The sequence below is a fragment of the Corvus kubaryi genome, unplaced genomic scaffold (genome assembly GCF_017639235.1).
Source record: "Corvus kubaryi isolate FWS band 111438036 unplaced genomic scaffold, C.kubaryi_AGA036_p1.0 135, whole genome shotgun sequence".
In the NCBI taxonomy this organism is placed as follows: domain Eukaryota; kingdom Metazoa; phylum Chordata; class Aves; order Passeriformes; family Corvidae; genus Corvus; species Corvus kubaryi.
In genome coordinates, this window is record NW_024580669.1 from 4,678,023 (window position 1) to 4,692,269 (window position 14,247).

The 14,247-nt window shown below is 46.2% G+C and overlaps 1 protein-coding gene across 3 annotated transcripts in view; it reads left to right on the plus strand.

Annotated features, from left to right (window-relative positions):
• Nucleotides 1-7,843: 7,843 nt before the first annotated feature.
• The window catches only part of CAMK1D (calcium/calmodulin dependent protein kinase ID), a 210,877-nt gene continuing 204,473 nt past the window's right edge, over nucleotides 7,844-14,247 (plus strand). For all 3 annotated transcript variants that reach the window (XM_042053008.1, XM_042053016.1, XM_042053027.1), the window contains exon 1: nucleotides 7,844-8,192. In XM_042053008.1, coding sequence (XP_041908942.1) covers nucleotides 8,101-8,192 — 92 coding nt within the window. In that variant the 5' untranslated portion in view covers nucleotides 7,844-8,100. The remainder of the gene's footprint in view (nucleotides 8,193-14,247) is intronic.

Genomic DNA, 14,247 nt, shown 5'->3' on the forward strand with positions numbered 1-14,247 from the left:
TATAAAAGATAGCTGAGTGTTCTGCTTAAATGAAAAAAGTGATTACTTCACAGGCAAGTGAATGGTTTTCCATATCTTCTTCCCCTGCCTCTGTCGTTTAATTTTGTTTCCTCCACTCTTATTTTTTGACTCCATTGGTGTGGTGAGATGGTGCTGGAGGCTACTGACATTTCTTGGTGCAAGTGGAGGCGACATCCAGAGTAAGTCACCTCCTTTGCAGGGTAAGAGTCTGGTCTGTGACCCCTGGAAGTGAGTTGTGTTGGTGCAACATTCACATGGCTCAGAGAAACACATCAAGCTCAGGAAGATGAGAGCTCATAGTACATTTACAGCCTTAACAGCAAAATCACATGAAGCTTAGGAGGTGTGGTGCATCCTCAGGGCAAATGCGGACCCAGTGCAAGCATAGGACAGGCTGGAGAGGGAAGGGAGGCTCTTCCATGGTTCCAATCAGCATAACTGTGACTATTGAGTGCTTCACAGACAGCAGTATCTGGCCTCTAAGTACCATTCTGAGGTTCCCAAGCCAAGTTCCCTGATGGATAATCCATTGGACGTAAGAACAGTGCAATGGGCAGCTAAACCACCCAAGCCCCACATCCTACACCCTTGAGTCATCTTCTGCACTTGCATCCCCGCCAGGCTCCCTAATGTCCAAACAAAGCAACATGTCTTTCCAGGGAGGAGTAACTGGATGTCTTCTCTCTACTCTGACTACTCTTTTTGGGCTGGTCTGTGAAGGAAATGGGTACAAAAGTCAAAATTTGTTGGGGATGGAGAAGGCCAACAGGCATATGCATAGAGATGGTGCAGAGAGAGGTATGATCAGATAATCCTCCCTTCCTGAGGGTATGGGCTACTGACCCCACTTGTAGAAGACAAGTCAGGCTGTAAAGTCAAATTCTCGGGAGCCAGGAAATACCAGAATTAACAGCCTGCACAGCCACAATGTGGGCCTTTGTGCACATCAAATGTGAGGCATCCTTTAATTATCTGATCACCTATCATCTAGGCTTATTTTAATCTGGCGAGTTGCTCCAGGCCACATTAACACACGCTGTTCAAACCGCACGCTGCATTCAACATTAATTTCCTCGCGAGCGCCTCTGTAAAGCCTCGGCGCCTGATCAATATTAATGCGTTTATCTGCACAGCGCTGCTGCGATATCACCAGCTGGGGAACTGAGCCACAGAGAGATTAAGGCCAAAATGATCAAACACACTTGCTAATTTTGGGTGCTCGATTTGCAGCACCGGGGATCTGATCTTCCCGAGCACTCAGCGTTTCGCTGCACTTGGTGTGCCTGAAGCACAGCTCACGCTGGCTTGTTCCTGTCTCCCAGGGCAGATCCATCCTGAGTGCCCTGTGTGGGGCAGCAGGAATAGGAAGGAGAACTTTCTGGGCAGCTCCTCTGCTGTGCAGATGAATTTCCTGTGCTGAACTGTTCAGAGCAAGGGAGAAATCCTGGAGAAAAACCCCAGACAAACAAAAACCAAGCAAACCTGTATTTGTCATCATTGTGGGCCCAGGTGGACAAGAAGGCCAAGGGTATCCTGGCCTGTATCAGCAAGAGTGTGGCCACCAGCACCAGGGCAGTGATTGTCCCTCTGTACTTGGGACTGGTGAGGTCCCACCTCGAATCCTGGGGTCAGTTTTGGGCTCCTCACAACAAGAAAGACATTGAGGGGCTGGAGCATGTCCAGAGAAGGGAACAGAGCTGAGGAAGGGTCTGGAGCACAAATATGATGAGGAGCAGCAGAGGGGGTGTTTATTTTGGAGAAAAGGAGGCTCAGGGGTGACCTTATTGCCCTCTACAACTCCCTGACAGGAAGGTGTAGCCAAGTTGGGGACAGTCTCTTCTCCCAAGTAACATGGGACAGGACAAGAAAAAATGGCCTCAAGTTGTGCCAGGGGAGGTTTAGAGTGGATATTAGGAAAAATTCCTTCACTAGAAGGGTTGTCAAGCACTGGGACAGGCTGCCCAGGGAAGTGGAGGTATTTAAAAGACATGTAGATGTGGCATTTGGGGACATGGTTTAGTGGTGGCCTTGGGAGTGCTGGGACTCAATGATCTTAAAGGTATTTTCCAATTTAAATGATTCTACAGTGTCAAATTGGAAGTCTTTGGGAACCTTGCTTTTTTGATGTTTTGCAGCTTTTCAGTCCTTACCCAATATTCTTTCAATACAAATTTTGGAGATGTAAAGTCCCAACTCAGTATTCCTCTCAAAAACCAAGTGTGCAAAGCCAATTCTGCCAAATTAACTGGAGAAAGATCCAGTTCTCATTTTTACCAGTACTTATCTCATTGGTGAGGCGCAGCCTGTTGGATCCCAAGCCAAACCTCCAAATCCACAGCCCAGGGACTGAGAGAGGAGGGGTGTGAGCAGGGTTTTTGTTGGCCATGCAGTTCCCTAAGGCTGTGAAATGTCTGGTCAGTGATTTCACACTGGGTGCTTGGCACCAGGGAAACACCAAGATTTGGGACTACAGAGCTCAACACCAGGAACTGAGCGAGGTGTGGGGTTTTGCCCTTTCTAACTTTTGCCCCTGGGAACATCTCCTGTCCTTCCTCCCTCTGTCCTGCCCACCTCTCATCTATTCCTTGCTCCCTGTCTCTCCTGCCAGCTCTCCCATTGCCCACATCCATCTACACCACCTTGTTTCTCTTCTGCTTCGGCAGTGATAGGGCTTTTTTCCACCCACTACACTTTTATGTGACCATGATTTACAACCCTGGGTTTAAAGATTTATTGCAATGCACACATGGCACAGCAGACTCTAAGTGATGTGTTTAGCCTGGTTATTATTCTCTTATATAGCAATTTTTCCAAAGTGAAACAAGCAGCCTCACGTTGTCAAAACTTTTGTCCTCTAACTTCTGAGGCTTATTCTGATGAGAATAAAACCAGGGAAGAGAAGGCAACCTGAACAGGTTGGCTGGTATCTATAAACCTCACGAGTGATATAAGCACATGGGAGCTTAACCAAGCACCAGATGGTCTTCAGGCAATTAATTGCAGGTTGAGGATTCATGTCTACATCAGCTCTTGCTCATTCCTCTTTACAGACATGGTTAAAAACCTGACAGCAGTTTAAACTCCCTCCTCCCTCTGAGAAAAGCAACAATGGCAACAACGATGTATCATCTCCCCTCCCTTGCTTTTGCATGTTTTAGGACAGTGTTTCACCTATCTAAGATGAGCAAGGGCCTTAGGTCATCTTAGAGAGCTTAAACTGATCTAAAGCTTTAATGTACTTAAAGGTGGTGGAAGGACATTGATTGTATTTAACCCTCAAAATCCACGAACCACCATGTACCTAAGACAGGCAGAAGTCTCTTTTTTGGCATGGATTTGTGTTCCTTTCTTCACATGCATCCTCTTGATGTACAGACCAAGTCAAAGTCCCCTAAAATCACTGAGAAGTCTTAAATTAGCTCAAAGGAGCACTGCTGTTGGCATCAGCAGCAGCAGGTTCAGCCTCTGTTGTGGACATTCTTAGAGCCAAGTTTATAATTTTCTGTACTGAAGTTGTGGTGTCAAAACTAATCTGGAAAACATTAAAACCCAACCATAACCACGAGTTTCACCTGTGATGAAAATCCAGAACCTCGGGGCCCCTATCAAAGTGCACCTTTCCAACTGCAGTTTTTTGAATTACTATCCAACTAAAGAAATAGCAGCGAGCCATTTAAAAAAAAATAAACAATTTTCTCATTTAAATAAACATTTTAAATTGTCATTTAAGAGAAGCAATTTTCTCTCTCTCTTCTATGCAAGCAAATCTTGTCATTATTTAATTTTCTCATGACTCAGCATAATACCCAGGAGGATTTCCTCTAAATTTCCAAATGGGGCACAGGCTGGAGCTGCAGCATTCCCACCGTTGGAAATGCCAAGAAACACTGTGAGTTTGGATGGAATTATTACCATGCATCTCAAAAAATTAAGACCTGTGCTGCCAAATTTGAAGATGCCTTGCCCCAGGATTTTATTTCATCTCAGGCTTGTCCTAGAGGCTATGAAGCATCCAAGATGTCATTTTGCTTTGAGTTTCTTGCCAAGGTCTACATCGTGTATGACAGCATTGTTATCACTGCCCATGGGAGCAGACCAGCCCTAAAAAACCTGCCTCCTCCTATGTGTGTGTGACACCAATAATCCACCTTCTCGCTGGGGCTGGCCCAAATTTTTTCTGTCATCAGCAGAAAACCCACTGTCTGAGGTTGCTACATGGTAGTGAAGGCAGCGGAGAACAGCTGTGGGTTTGAGTGCTGTTTGCTTTACACCGAGGCTGCTCCAGAGCTTGAACGTGAGGTTTTAACCCTAAACATGGCCACGTGGGTGCTCATCTCCTGGGCTTGGACCTCAGCAGCTGAGCCACAGCCACATTTCTGATGTTCTTGCAGAAAAGCATCAATAGTGCTGATTTGTAATTGGAAGATTATATTGTATGACTCAGAAACGATGCTGGGAAAGAGGTCTGATATTACAGTATTTAAGCACAGGAAAACCAGGTTGCCAGTGGAAAAGCTTGAGAAACAGACATGACTCCTTTATTTATGCTCATGACATTGTGGTTTGCACAGTGCCCATATTAAGGGTCAGCAGTGAATGTGGCCAAGCGCAGCTGTACCACACACAGCCAGCCCCAACATCAGCTGGAAGGACCCAAGTGGTAAAAATACAGTTTCAAATACTAGTCCAAAAATCCTACCTCTTCATCCTGAAATAAAATATCTCATATCGAAGTCGATTTTGAATTTCTGTTCTAAATTTACAGTATTTTCAGAGAAGGCTTTAAAAAAAAGTTGGAACTTATCCGTCTGCAATGTAAGGCTTTGGTGTTTTGCTGCCTGGAGTGGTGGGTGCACGTGCAGCTCGTGTGGCTGTTTCAAACACGTCAGCCACGCCTGCTCATTAGCCATTTTCTGATACAGCCCTTGGCAGAGCTGCAGAGCATGCCCAGGTAATGAGAGATGGCCTCTGTGCAGCCACTAAAAGTGCTTGAATTGATGTTTTATTGTCAGTCTTAAATGCTGGCATTTCTGTGCATTTCATTTTACCACTCTATTACTGTTCTGGTAATCGGGTTGTGTGTAATTAAACATTGAATGCAGCCATGCAGAGCCCCACAGCTGCAGCACGCTCTGCTATTCGCAGCCACTCCAGAGAGAACTTTCCACGTAAGATTTTAATTTTTTAGAAATACCTGCTCTTCAAATAGCTACAATAGCTCTGCAGGAGCCTGTCAATCAAGCAAGATTAGAGACTCCCTAAATTCAGCCTGACATGACAGACTGTAATGACTTTGAAAGGGCTTTTACAGTCTATTGTGCCAGTGGTCCCTGCCTAATAGAAGCATCTCCTACACTTCTCATTAAAACGGTAATGGCTCCAGAGACTTCTATATTACCAGTTACTTCAAATGGGAGTTATTTCACCACCAAAAAAAAAAAAAAAAAAAAGCACATTCATGTGATACTAAAGGTGTAGGTTAAATAAGGAAAATAGAACTTAGATTTTATGCAATTTTAATGCTGAGAAATTGAGGCGCTGCCAAGGATTTGAGCAATTTTTAAGTAAAATTTTTGCTCACTGAAAGTGGAAATGGAGAAGAGGATGATGCTGTCTGTGCAGTGAGATTTAATGTGATGCTGTGGGGACCAATGTGGTGTCATAAATAACAGTGGTGGATGGTTTTGGGATGCCATAGCCACAAGGTAAGTTATGATGCTTGTATTCTGGATGGATGAAGCTCCTTGGCCTCCACCATGCTGGAGGTCAGGGCAGACCATCACACTTGCCCTTTCTGGCCTCACACTCTGACAATCTTCTCCTGAAGGCAGGAGCATGGCATTTCTAATAGCAAGTGATTTACATGTGAAAAAGAGAGAAAATGTCACGGTGGTGGGCTTTGAAGAACAACTTGGATTTGGTAGTCAGGTGCATGTTTTTAGATCAGTCACATCTTTCATTTCCCAGGTATGCAGTGGGGTTGTGAGGCTGCCTGGGGACTCCTGGTGGCACTATCACGGAGTAGACTGTATGTATCATGCAATAAAGAAAATCCTGAGGGTGATGAGAAGATGGGAGTAAGTGAGGAGCAGAAGGAAACCTGTTCCAAAGTGCATGCTGTGACAACAAACAAACATCCATCGTAGGAAATCCCAAGCTGTTTGGGCTGTCCATGAGGCTGGACAGCCACCAAAGCATCAGAGGAGTGCAGTAATAAACCACCGGAGCTGGCACAAACAAAGCCGAGTGGCGGCAGAGGGTAGCATTGACCAAACACCCCAACCTGTACTCCAGGTTAACACTTTCACCTACCTATGAACGCCCACCTCTGCCACAGCTCCTTTGAGATGAGAGGCACAGCTTAGCCCAGACCCAGGCGAAGTCTCACAAGCTGACACCTTGTAAATTCTGCTCATAAATTATAAGGAATCTGGAAAATCAGCTTCCAAAATAGAAGTTGAAGGCATCTGTTAAAAGACACAGTACATGTTAAACAGTAAAGTCCATACAGTTACATTTGTTTTAAAATAAATGCTATTTAGCTCCTTGTATTTGGATTTATTTTCAGGTCCTGATTTGATGATCAGGTTTGGAGTTGGTCAGGTTTGGGGCTGCCCCTGAGGCACCAGAATGCCTGTATTGCCAACAGCAAAGCCTCTGATTTAGTCACCTAACTTGGGAGTCCCAAAAGAATTGCACTTTTTTAGCGCCTTACATATTCTAAAACTGAAGCCCAAAGATCTTAACCATAAACATCTATCTATCATTTTCTCTGATGTCTGACGAATCCTGCCTGTCACCCCGCGTAAGAGCTCAGCCCATGCCCGATGTGACGACGCTAGAGGTCTCAGTGTCGCTGAGAAAAAGCTGCTTTTAGCAGTAATCTCAGCCACGCGTGTGTGACAGTGCGAGAGGCCGAAGCCGTGCCCGGCTCGGACGGCGGTGCCGGCGGGGTGGGCGCGGTGCCAGGCTGGACCCCTCGCCGGGGCTGCGCGGTGCCCATCACCGGCCCCCGGGCTGCCTGACCCCTCCTAGGGTGCCCCTTCGAGGGCTGTGCTGGCTGAGGGTGGTCCTTGCTGAGGGATGCGTTCTTGCATCCCAGGAATATGTGTGCGTGTGCGAGACAGGTGGGCACCGCTGCCCCCGCGCATCGCAGCGCATCGCAGCGCGGCCCCGCGCACAGCCCGTCCACGCAGCACGACCGCTTGTGGTGTGCCTTTTTAATTTTCCTTTTTATTTTTTTTCCGGCTTTCCTTCTTTTTTTTTTTTTCCCCTCGCTGCTTTCCCTCCCCTCCCGTTTGACGTGCGTGGTTTTGGTGCAATGCGAATTATCTTCATTCAGTCAGGAGGGGCAGCGCCAGGCAGCAGAGCAACGGCGGGGCTGCCTCCTCCTCCTTCTTCCTCCTCCTCCTCCGCTTTCTCCTCTTCCTTCTCCTCCTCCTCCTCCTCCCATTGCCATAACAACCGCGCACAGCCGCTGCGCCCGCGGGGCCGCTCCGCACTGCACCGCGCCCGGCAGGCTGAGCATCCCGCGGGGCTCCGCACGGGGGTGGGGGAAGAGAAACAGTGACCTCCCTCCAAAAAAAAAAAAAAAATCAACAAAAAAAGAAAGAAAAGAAAAACAAACAAACCAAAAAAAGAGGGACTTTTCCGAGGGGTGGGTCAGTCAGGGAGCAAAGTGACCCCAGGGCGCGGGTGCGCGCAGCTGCTGCGCGAGGCGCAGGAGGACGGAGAGACGGGGCGGCCCCGCCAGAGGCTCCGCGGGAGGGGGCGGGGGGGGCGCGGAGGAGGGGAGAGAAGGGGCGGGAAGTGGGGGGGAAAGAGAAAGTTGGGAGGAAATAGCCCAGGAAAAGTGACACTCGCGGAGCCCGCCGGAGCGCGGAGGAAATAAAAGCGGCGGCGGGCAGGAAGTGTGAGGAGGAGGAGGAGGAGGAAGGGGAGAAGAAGGAGGCGGAGGAGGAGGAAAAAGAAGAAGAAGAAACAGCAGCAGCCGCTGCCGCCGCGGCAGAAAAGAAAGCAAAAGCCGCCCGAGGGCTCGGAGCCGGCGGCGCGGCATCCGCGGGGCTGCGCGGAGCAGCCATGGCCCGGGAGAACGGGGACGGCGGCGGCTCCTGGAAGAAGCAGGCGGAGGACATCAAGAAGATCTTCGAGTTCAAGGAGACGCTGGGGACGTAGGTGGCGGGGTTTGGCTGCGGGGCCGGTGGCGGGCGCTGTCCCTGTCCCTTCCCCCGGGGATGCGCGGTCGCCCCGCGGTTGGGTGCGGGTCTCTGTGCGGGGATTTGCGCACTCGCGGGTGCTGCTCCGCGCCCTGCGCATCCATCCGAGCAAGAAGTCGGAGCGACCTGGGAACACGGAGAAAAATAGAATTGTGGGGCAGGAGCTGGGCTAGCATCACCCCTTACCCTCCCCCCCCCCCCCCCCCAAAAAAAAAAACCGATAAAAAGGAAAATCCCCGAGTGCTTTAAAATATTCATAGAACGAGGAGACAGGGGAAGGCTTTTTCTTGATAGTGCAACTGTAAATAAATGCGGTCTGACTTGCACGCTTCCCCTAAAGCCGATGGCTGCAGCTATTCGTGGACAGACGAGCAGAAATAATCGGAGTGGATTGGATGTGTTTTAGCTACGATGCTTAACTGTTGTCGGGCTTTATTTGTTTTATTTATAGTGGCGGGGCATAAAGATTAGTAAAACGTTAGAGTTGTTTTTTTTTTAGAAGGCTGAGAAAAAACACGCACAGATGGTGCAAGGGAGCGGGGTACAGGCTGGTGCCTTTTTGGCTGAGCAAAGAGTTTTATTTTTGTTAAAAACTAATTTTCTCACACAGGATATTACAAAGGTAGGGAGCCGGGAGTGTTGAAGGAGTCAGCGCACGGGCTGCTGTGTGTGTGTACATTGTGATGAGAGTTGGTTGTATTGGGAGTGCTCCTCGTAGCTGTGTCCCCACTGCTTTAATTGGAACTTCAAGCATGTCTCGAAACGCAGCGTTGTTAATCCCGAGTAGTGCTTTTCCTACGCTGCGTGCCACTTCCAAAACACAGTTGAACAAGTTTTGACTAATATTTGAGTTTCTTTCTGCTTCCAAGGGAGGGCTCCCTATAAACAGAGTATTTCTGGTTCGTGGGCTCGCTATAAACAGGCTGCGAGTAGGAGCCAGGCTGGTGGTTTAACATGGAGGTGGGTCAGCAGATCTGCCGTGATGGGCTTGATATTGATAGCACAGCCCTCAGGAAAACACTGACTTTGTAAATCAAACTGATGTCCGTCCAGGTCTCTGAAGAAGCAAAACGCAGCGTAAGAGCCAAATGTTGTGATGTATTCTCGTCACCTTCATTGAGTTTTTGCTGTGAGAATTTCATGCTGGAAGAGATGTGCCCTGCTTGTTGCCTTAGGCATGCAGTTCCCTTCTTGAGCAAAGGGGTGTTGGGCAGCAAAGTTTTAATGCTCTGAGGTTTGCTGGAGCAGCAGGACAGTTCACTGGGGTTCCCACTCTTCAGCTCTCTGTCATCTCTGTGGTTGTGGCGTTGAAGCCACCTGTGAGGGTTAATTTGTGCTGCTGAAGGGGTTCAGAAGAATTAATGCTGTGGCCTTGATCCGGATCCCACTGTAGCTAATGGGAGCAGGTGTAGGTCCCAAGGAAGGTAAAGCTGGTCAGAGTTGATAGTTATGCATATTAGCATGGCTGTTGCAAATTAAATTCATTAAATATGGCCAATTAGTGTCTCAAACTATTAACCATTGTCTGAGCCTCACAGTTTGGTGAGTAAGTCCTTTCTAATGGGAGTGGAAGCTGTGAAGTTTCTAAACTTGACTTCACAGTCAGTCTAGAAAGTTGTAGAAAATTAACTGGATTACAAACCTGGGCCCATATAAAGAAAATAGAGCTGTTTTCTTTTTTGTACATGGCTGTATTTAATTATGAATGCATGAGCATTTAACAGCCCACTCGTGGGTTGCCTTCTGGTTGTGCATTCCTTGGCTTCCAATGGCAGGCTGATAATTAGAAGATTTGAATCTGAGTTTTGGTTCTGTCCTTGGCCACCCACCAGTGCAGCACCTGCAGTTCCTACCAGGTCTGGTGTGACTTACCAGGATGTGAAACTTCTAAAAAATTTAGGCCATTGCTGTTCAAATCATTAAAGTGCCTGTTCCATTTCCACTGAAGACAGTGAAGGGCTGTTCACTGACTTGAGCAGCAGACACACAGGGTCCAGGAGCCCAAATGATGGGAAACATTCTCAATTATTGATAAGAAAGCATTTAAATAGGAATTAAGCTATATAAGTATAAATGGCTTTAAAGTATTTGGACCAAAATGTTTTCCTCTGGCATTTTTTAGGAGCAGGGTTAAAATTTGCTTTGATCCCTCCTGCACTGTAATGCTGAACCATGTTGGACAGCCAAAACTTGATCTCACTGTTTAATAGATTTTTCTCTAGCATGGAGTGAAAAACTTGGCATGTCACATGAAATGTACTGGATTGTAGTAGCTGTATTTTTCATTTCTCTGCCATTCCATTTCAGGATGCCAAAGTGCTAAAAGCACTTTTAACAGAAAAACAGCCCTTTTTCATGCAGCTGTCTTAACTGCCTGTGGTAAAATTGGCTAGAGAAAGAAAAGCACTAAACGCCCAAATCAGGGAAGAAAGCAAAAAAGAAACTTTAAAAACATTTTTTTATTTCAAGTGCATTGATTTGTGAGTGTTAAATCTATGTGTATACCCTATTAATGATTTATTCTCAGAAAGGAGCCTTTCATCTGAATAAAAGCTCTTCAGCAGATCTTTAACATGGGAGAGCTGAAATTTGCTGGAATTATTAAAAAGATCCTAAGTCAGTTAATCATTACATCATTTGGGCTTCAAGGAACCTCTGATGAGTACCCAGCTCTCCCTTCCAGAGCTGGAATTAATTATTTACATGTCCCTGTAAATCATGTCCTGCCACATTGATGCTGAAATTGAATTGGATGTCATGTCCAGATGTAAGAAAGTAGCCCTTTTCCACCCAGAGAATTTTCTTTGGTGGCTGAGGCCTGTGTTGTTTGCTCTGCTCTGTGCTGTTGGGCAGTAATGTTTTTCTAAAGAAGTACTAGCAATGCAGTGATTGGCTCAGATATACCCAAACCTGTATTTACCTTGTTCTGTATCTATGCAGCTATTAAAGCATGTGCAATCTTAATTTGGGGCTGCAACCTCTCGGGTACCAGAGTGTCAACAAAAGATTTTGGTAATATCAATCAATATATTTTACCATACATGATTATTGATGTTCTTGTATTACAATATATATGATGGTCCTGATCCATTCTTGGGCTGTTTCAGTCCATGTGGGACATTGGATCACACTCCATATGCACAACTTCATTGAGTGTCCCTTCTTGGAACTGGACCTGTTCGTTGCTGAGCCACTGACAGGGAAGTTACAGATCCTGAAAAAGTAGCTAAGAAAAAATAAACAAAGATAAAATAAAATCATAGCAACGGGCCAGATCCTCAGCTGATGTAATTTAGAGTCCCAAGTCAAGACAGGTGTGCTTGAGGAAAGAAGAGGATCTGACTAACTGCTTCTCTCTTTAAATTTCCACAAATTCACCTACTGTAGCTCTAATCAGTTCCCCCTGGAAGACAAATTGAGAGGGGAATTGAGGGCCTGGCTGGAGAGGGGGATTTCTGCCCCAGCCATTGAGAGATGTGAGGTTTCACAATAGCAGGGATCTGATAAGAAGATGAGTGATCACAGAAATATCACTTTCTTCCCTCCATAATTAAAGTATTTTATATCTGAGGCATTTTAAACCTCACATTTTGACATCCAAGAAATAAGAAACACCATGTCATCAACTAATCAAAAAGGAAAGTTCCATCACTTGATCTGCCTAATTAGATCAACCCTACATTTCTAAGGTGTCTGTCATCAGGCCGTATTGACATCAGAGTTATGATGAAGTCCTAATATTTAGAAAGGCTCAGACTTAGTAAGTGTGAAAATACTGGTGCTGTCCTTAAAAATGATGTGGTAGCTTTAAGGAATTTAAAGCTTAGTAAGGATAACAGAGGGAGTTGCATGGATATAGCCATAACATAGTAAGAGCTGGGTGGGAAGACACATACACTTCAAGTAAGTTTCCAGTACTTTCCTAAAATACAGTATAGAGAAAACATATGGGTGGTTCTGTTTTTCTCAGGGGCTCTGTGGTAATTTTTGGTTCATCTGTGTCCATACTCTTACGCCATTTAATGGGCTCCTGGCACTCGCCGTGGCTCTTCCACACACCAGTACGTGCTGGTTCATGCTGTGAAATTAAGTCACTGCTCGTCCTCCTCTCACATCTCTTTTCTTTCTCACACACCCACGTGCACACAAACACACACATCGTCACAAACCCTACGTGCTGTCTGCTGTGTCTTTGTCCTCTCACATCCTTCATGGTGCCTTCCCCTACATGCAGCCTCACACTGGCACTCTATGAGCTGATCCAACCCCTGATCTTGTCTGGTTTTGGGTGGTCATATCCCTGTGGAGGCTGTGCCTCGGGCCAGCCTTGGCTCCCACCGGTGAGAAGATGCTGGTGGTAAGGACAGGTCCTGGCAGAGGCCGCTCTCAGAGGGGAGGTGCTGGGAGGTACCAGAAGGCTCAAGATCTGGTTGCCTCTGATCAAAGATCCTGCCTTTTCATCAACTGGGTGCCAAAAGCCATTGTGTTTGATTCACACAACAGATCATTCCTGTTTAACTGTTTAACTTGAGGCATCATGCAAGTTACTCAGTTTTTCCCTTCTGATTTTGGAAGTTTTCAAGACATAAAGAAATATGTTGATATTTGTGTTTTCCTTGGCTCGATGCCCCCTGTGATGATTGAGGAGTTTGTCTGATTTTTGAGTTTCTGCTGACATTACCAGCAATTGCTGCCTCTCTTTTATGACACCTCAGGGAGGCAGCAGTGGCTCTGTCAGACTGTTTCATATTTCAGGGGAAAAGCTGATGAACCTCTGGAGCAAACCATGAAGGCAAGTGGATCTCATCTCCTCTGGGATGATTTTCTGGGAGCTCTGAAAGCTCTCAGGCTTCATGCAGCAGGAAGGTGCTTCTTGTCCATGTTTACAGAAGAAGTTACTTCGTGGTCATTTCTGACCTTAAAATCCTTAACTCTGGGAGTCTTGCTGTCAAACCCATGTGGGGCCAGGTATAATTCATGCTAAGAGGTGCTTACAGCACCTCTCTTGCATCTGTGGGAGGAGTGAAAGCTGAGGTCCAAATATTAATTTTTAACTTAATGGTGTGAAACAACTCAGATGTTGTAGTTTGTGTACTCTATTTAAGGAAAGAAGAAAAATACTGTTAGGACTCCTTTAAGGTGACATATTTTGCTTTAAACCAAGTAATCCTGTTTGCTATCATGTGGTATAGGTTGCTATCCAGTGTGTTCTTGAAGGCTTAAAAATAATGAGTTGGTATCTTTTGATGTAAACTGTTGGTCTTCCTTGAACAGTTACAGAAAATAGTAGGTTTGAGGGTTCAGCTGGAATTGAAATGGAAAAGAAAGAAAAGCAAGGTGGCCAATGGATTTAAAGGCTGATGGTGAGGATTGGGAAAAAAAATTGGCAGCCATTGGTGGGAAGGGATTTTTCACAGCTCTCCAGGTCTGGTTCACGGGTGCATTTTGGAAAGTGCTTGTTTGGGACAGCAGTGTAGCCTAAAGGCCAATTTTCTTTCGTTGTCTGAAATGAAGATTTCAAAATACTCAGTAATCAAAAGCTTTCAGGTAAATACATAATTCTGGAGACACACAGTTGCTGTATTGTCAGCTCACATATGTGCTCACGTTTCCTTTGTTAGCCTGTTTGTCTACTAGTTTTGATGCCTTACCTCATTTTTTCCCTGCCTTGTCTCTTCTTCCGTGGATATTCTCTTTCAAGCACCTCTTGGTCCTGTCTGAGCTACCTGCTGCCAGAGGATACCTGCTCACCTGCATGCCTGTGCAGCCACGGAGGGTGCTTGACCAGCAAAGGTGACAGTAAGGTATTTGGGTTGGGTTGGAATAGACAGTTTGAGTTTTTTCTTGCTATTTTTTGTTTAGGAAAATGTTGCCTTGGCCAACACTCAATCTCAGTCCTCAGGACTTCAGTATAACACATACCTATTCCACAACTTCTCTTCGTGTAGGGCAAAGCTGAGAGCAAAACATGCATAAAAAATTGGTGGTTTTTGGCAGCCACAGAGACAGC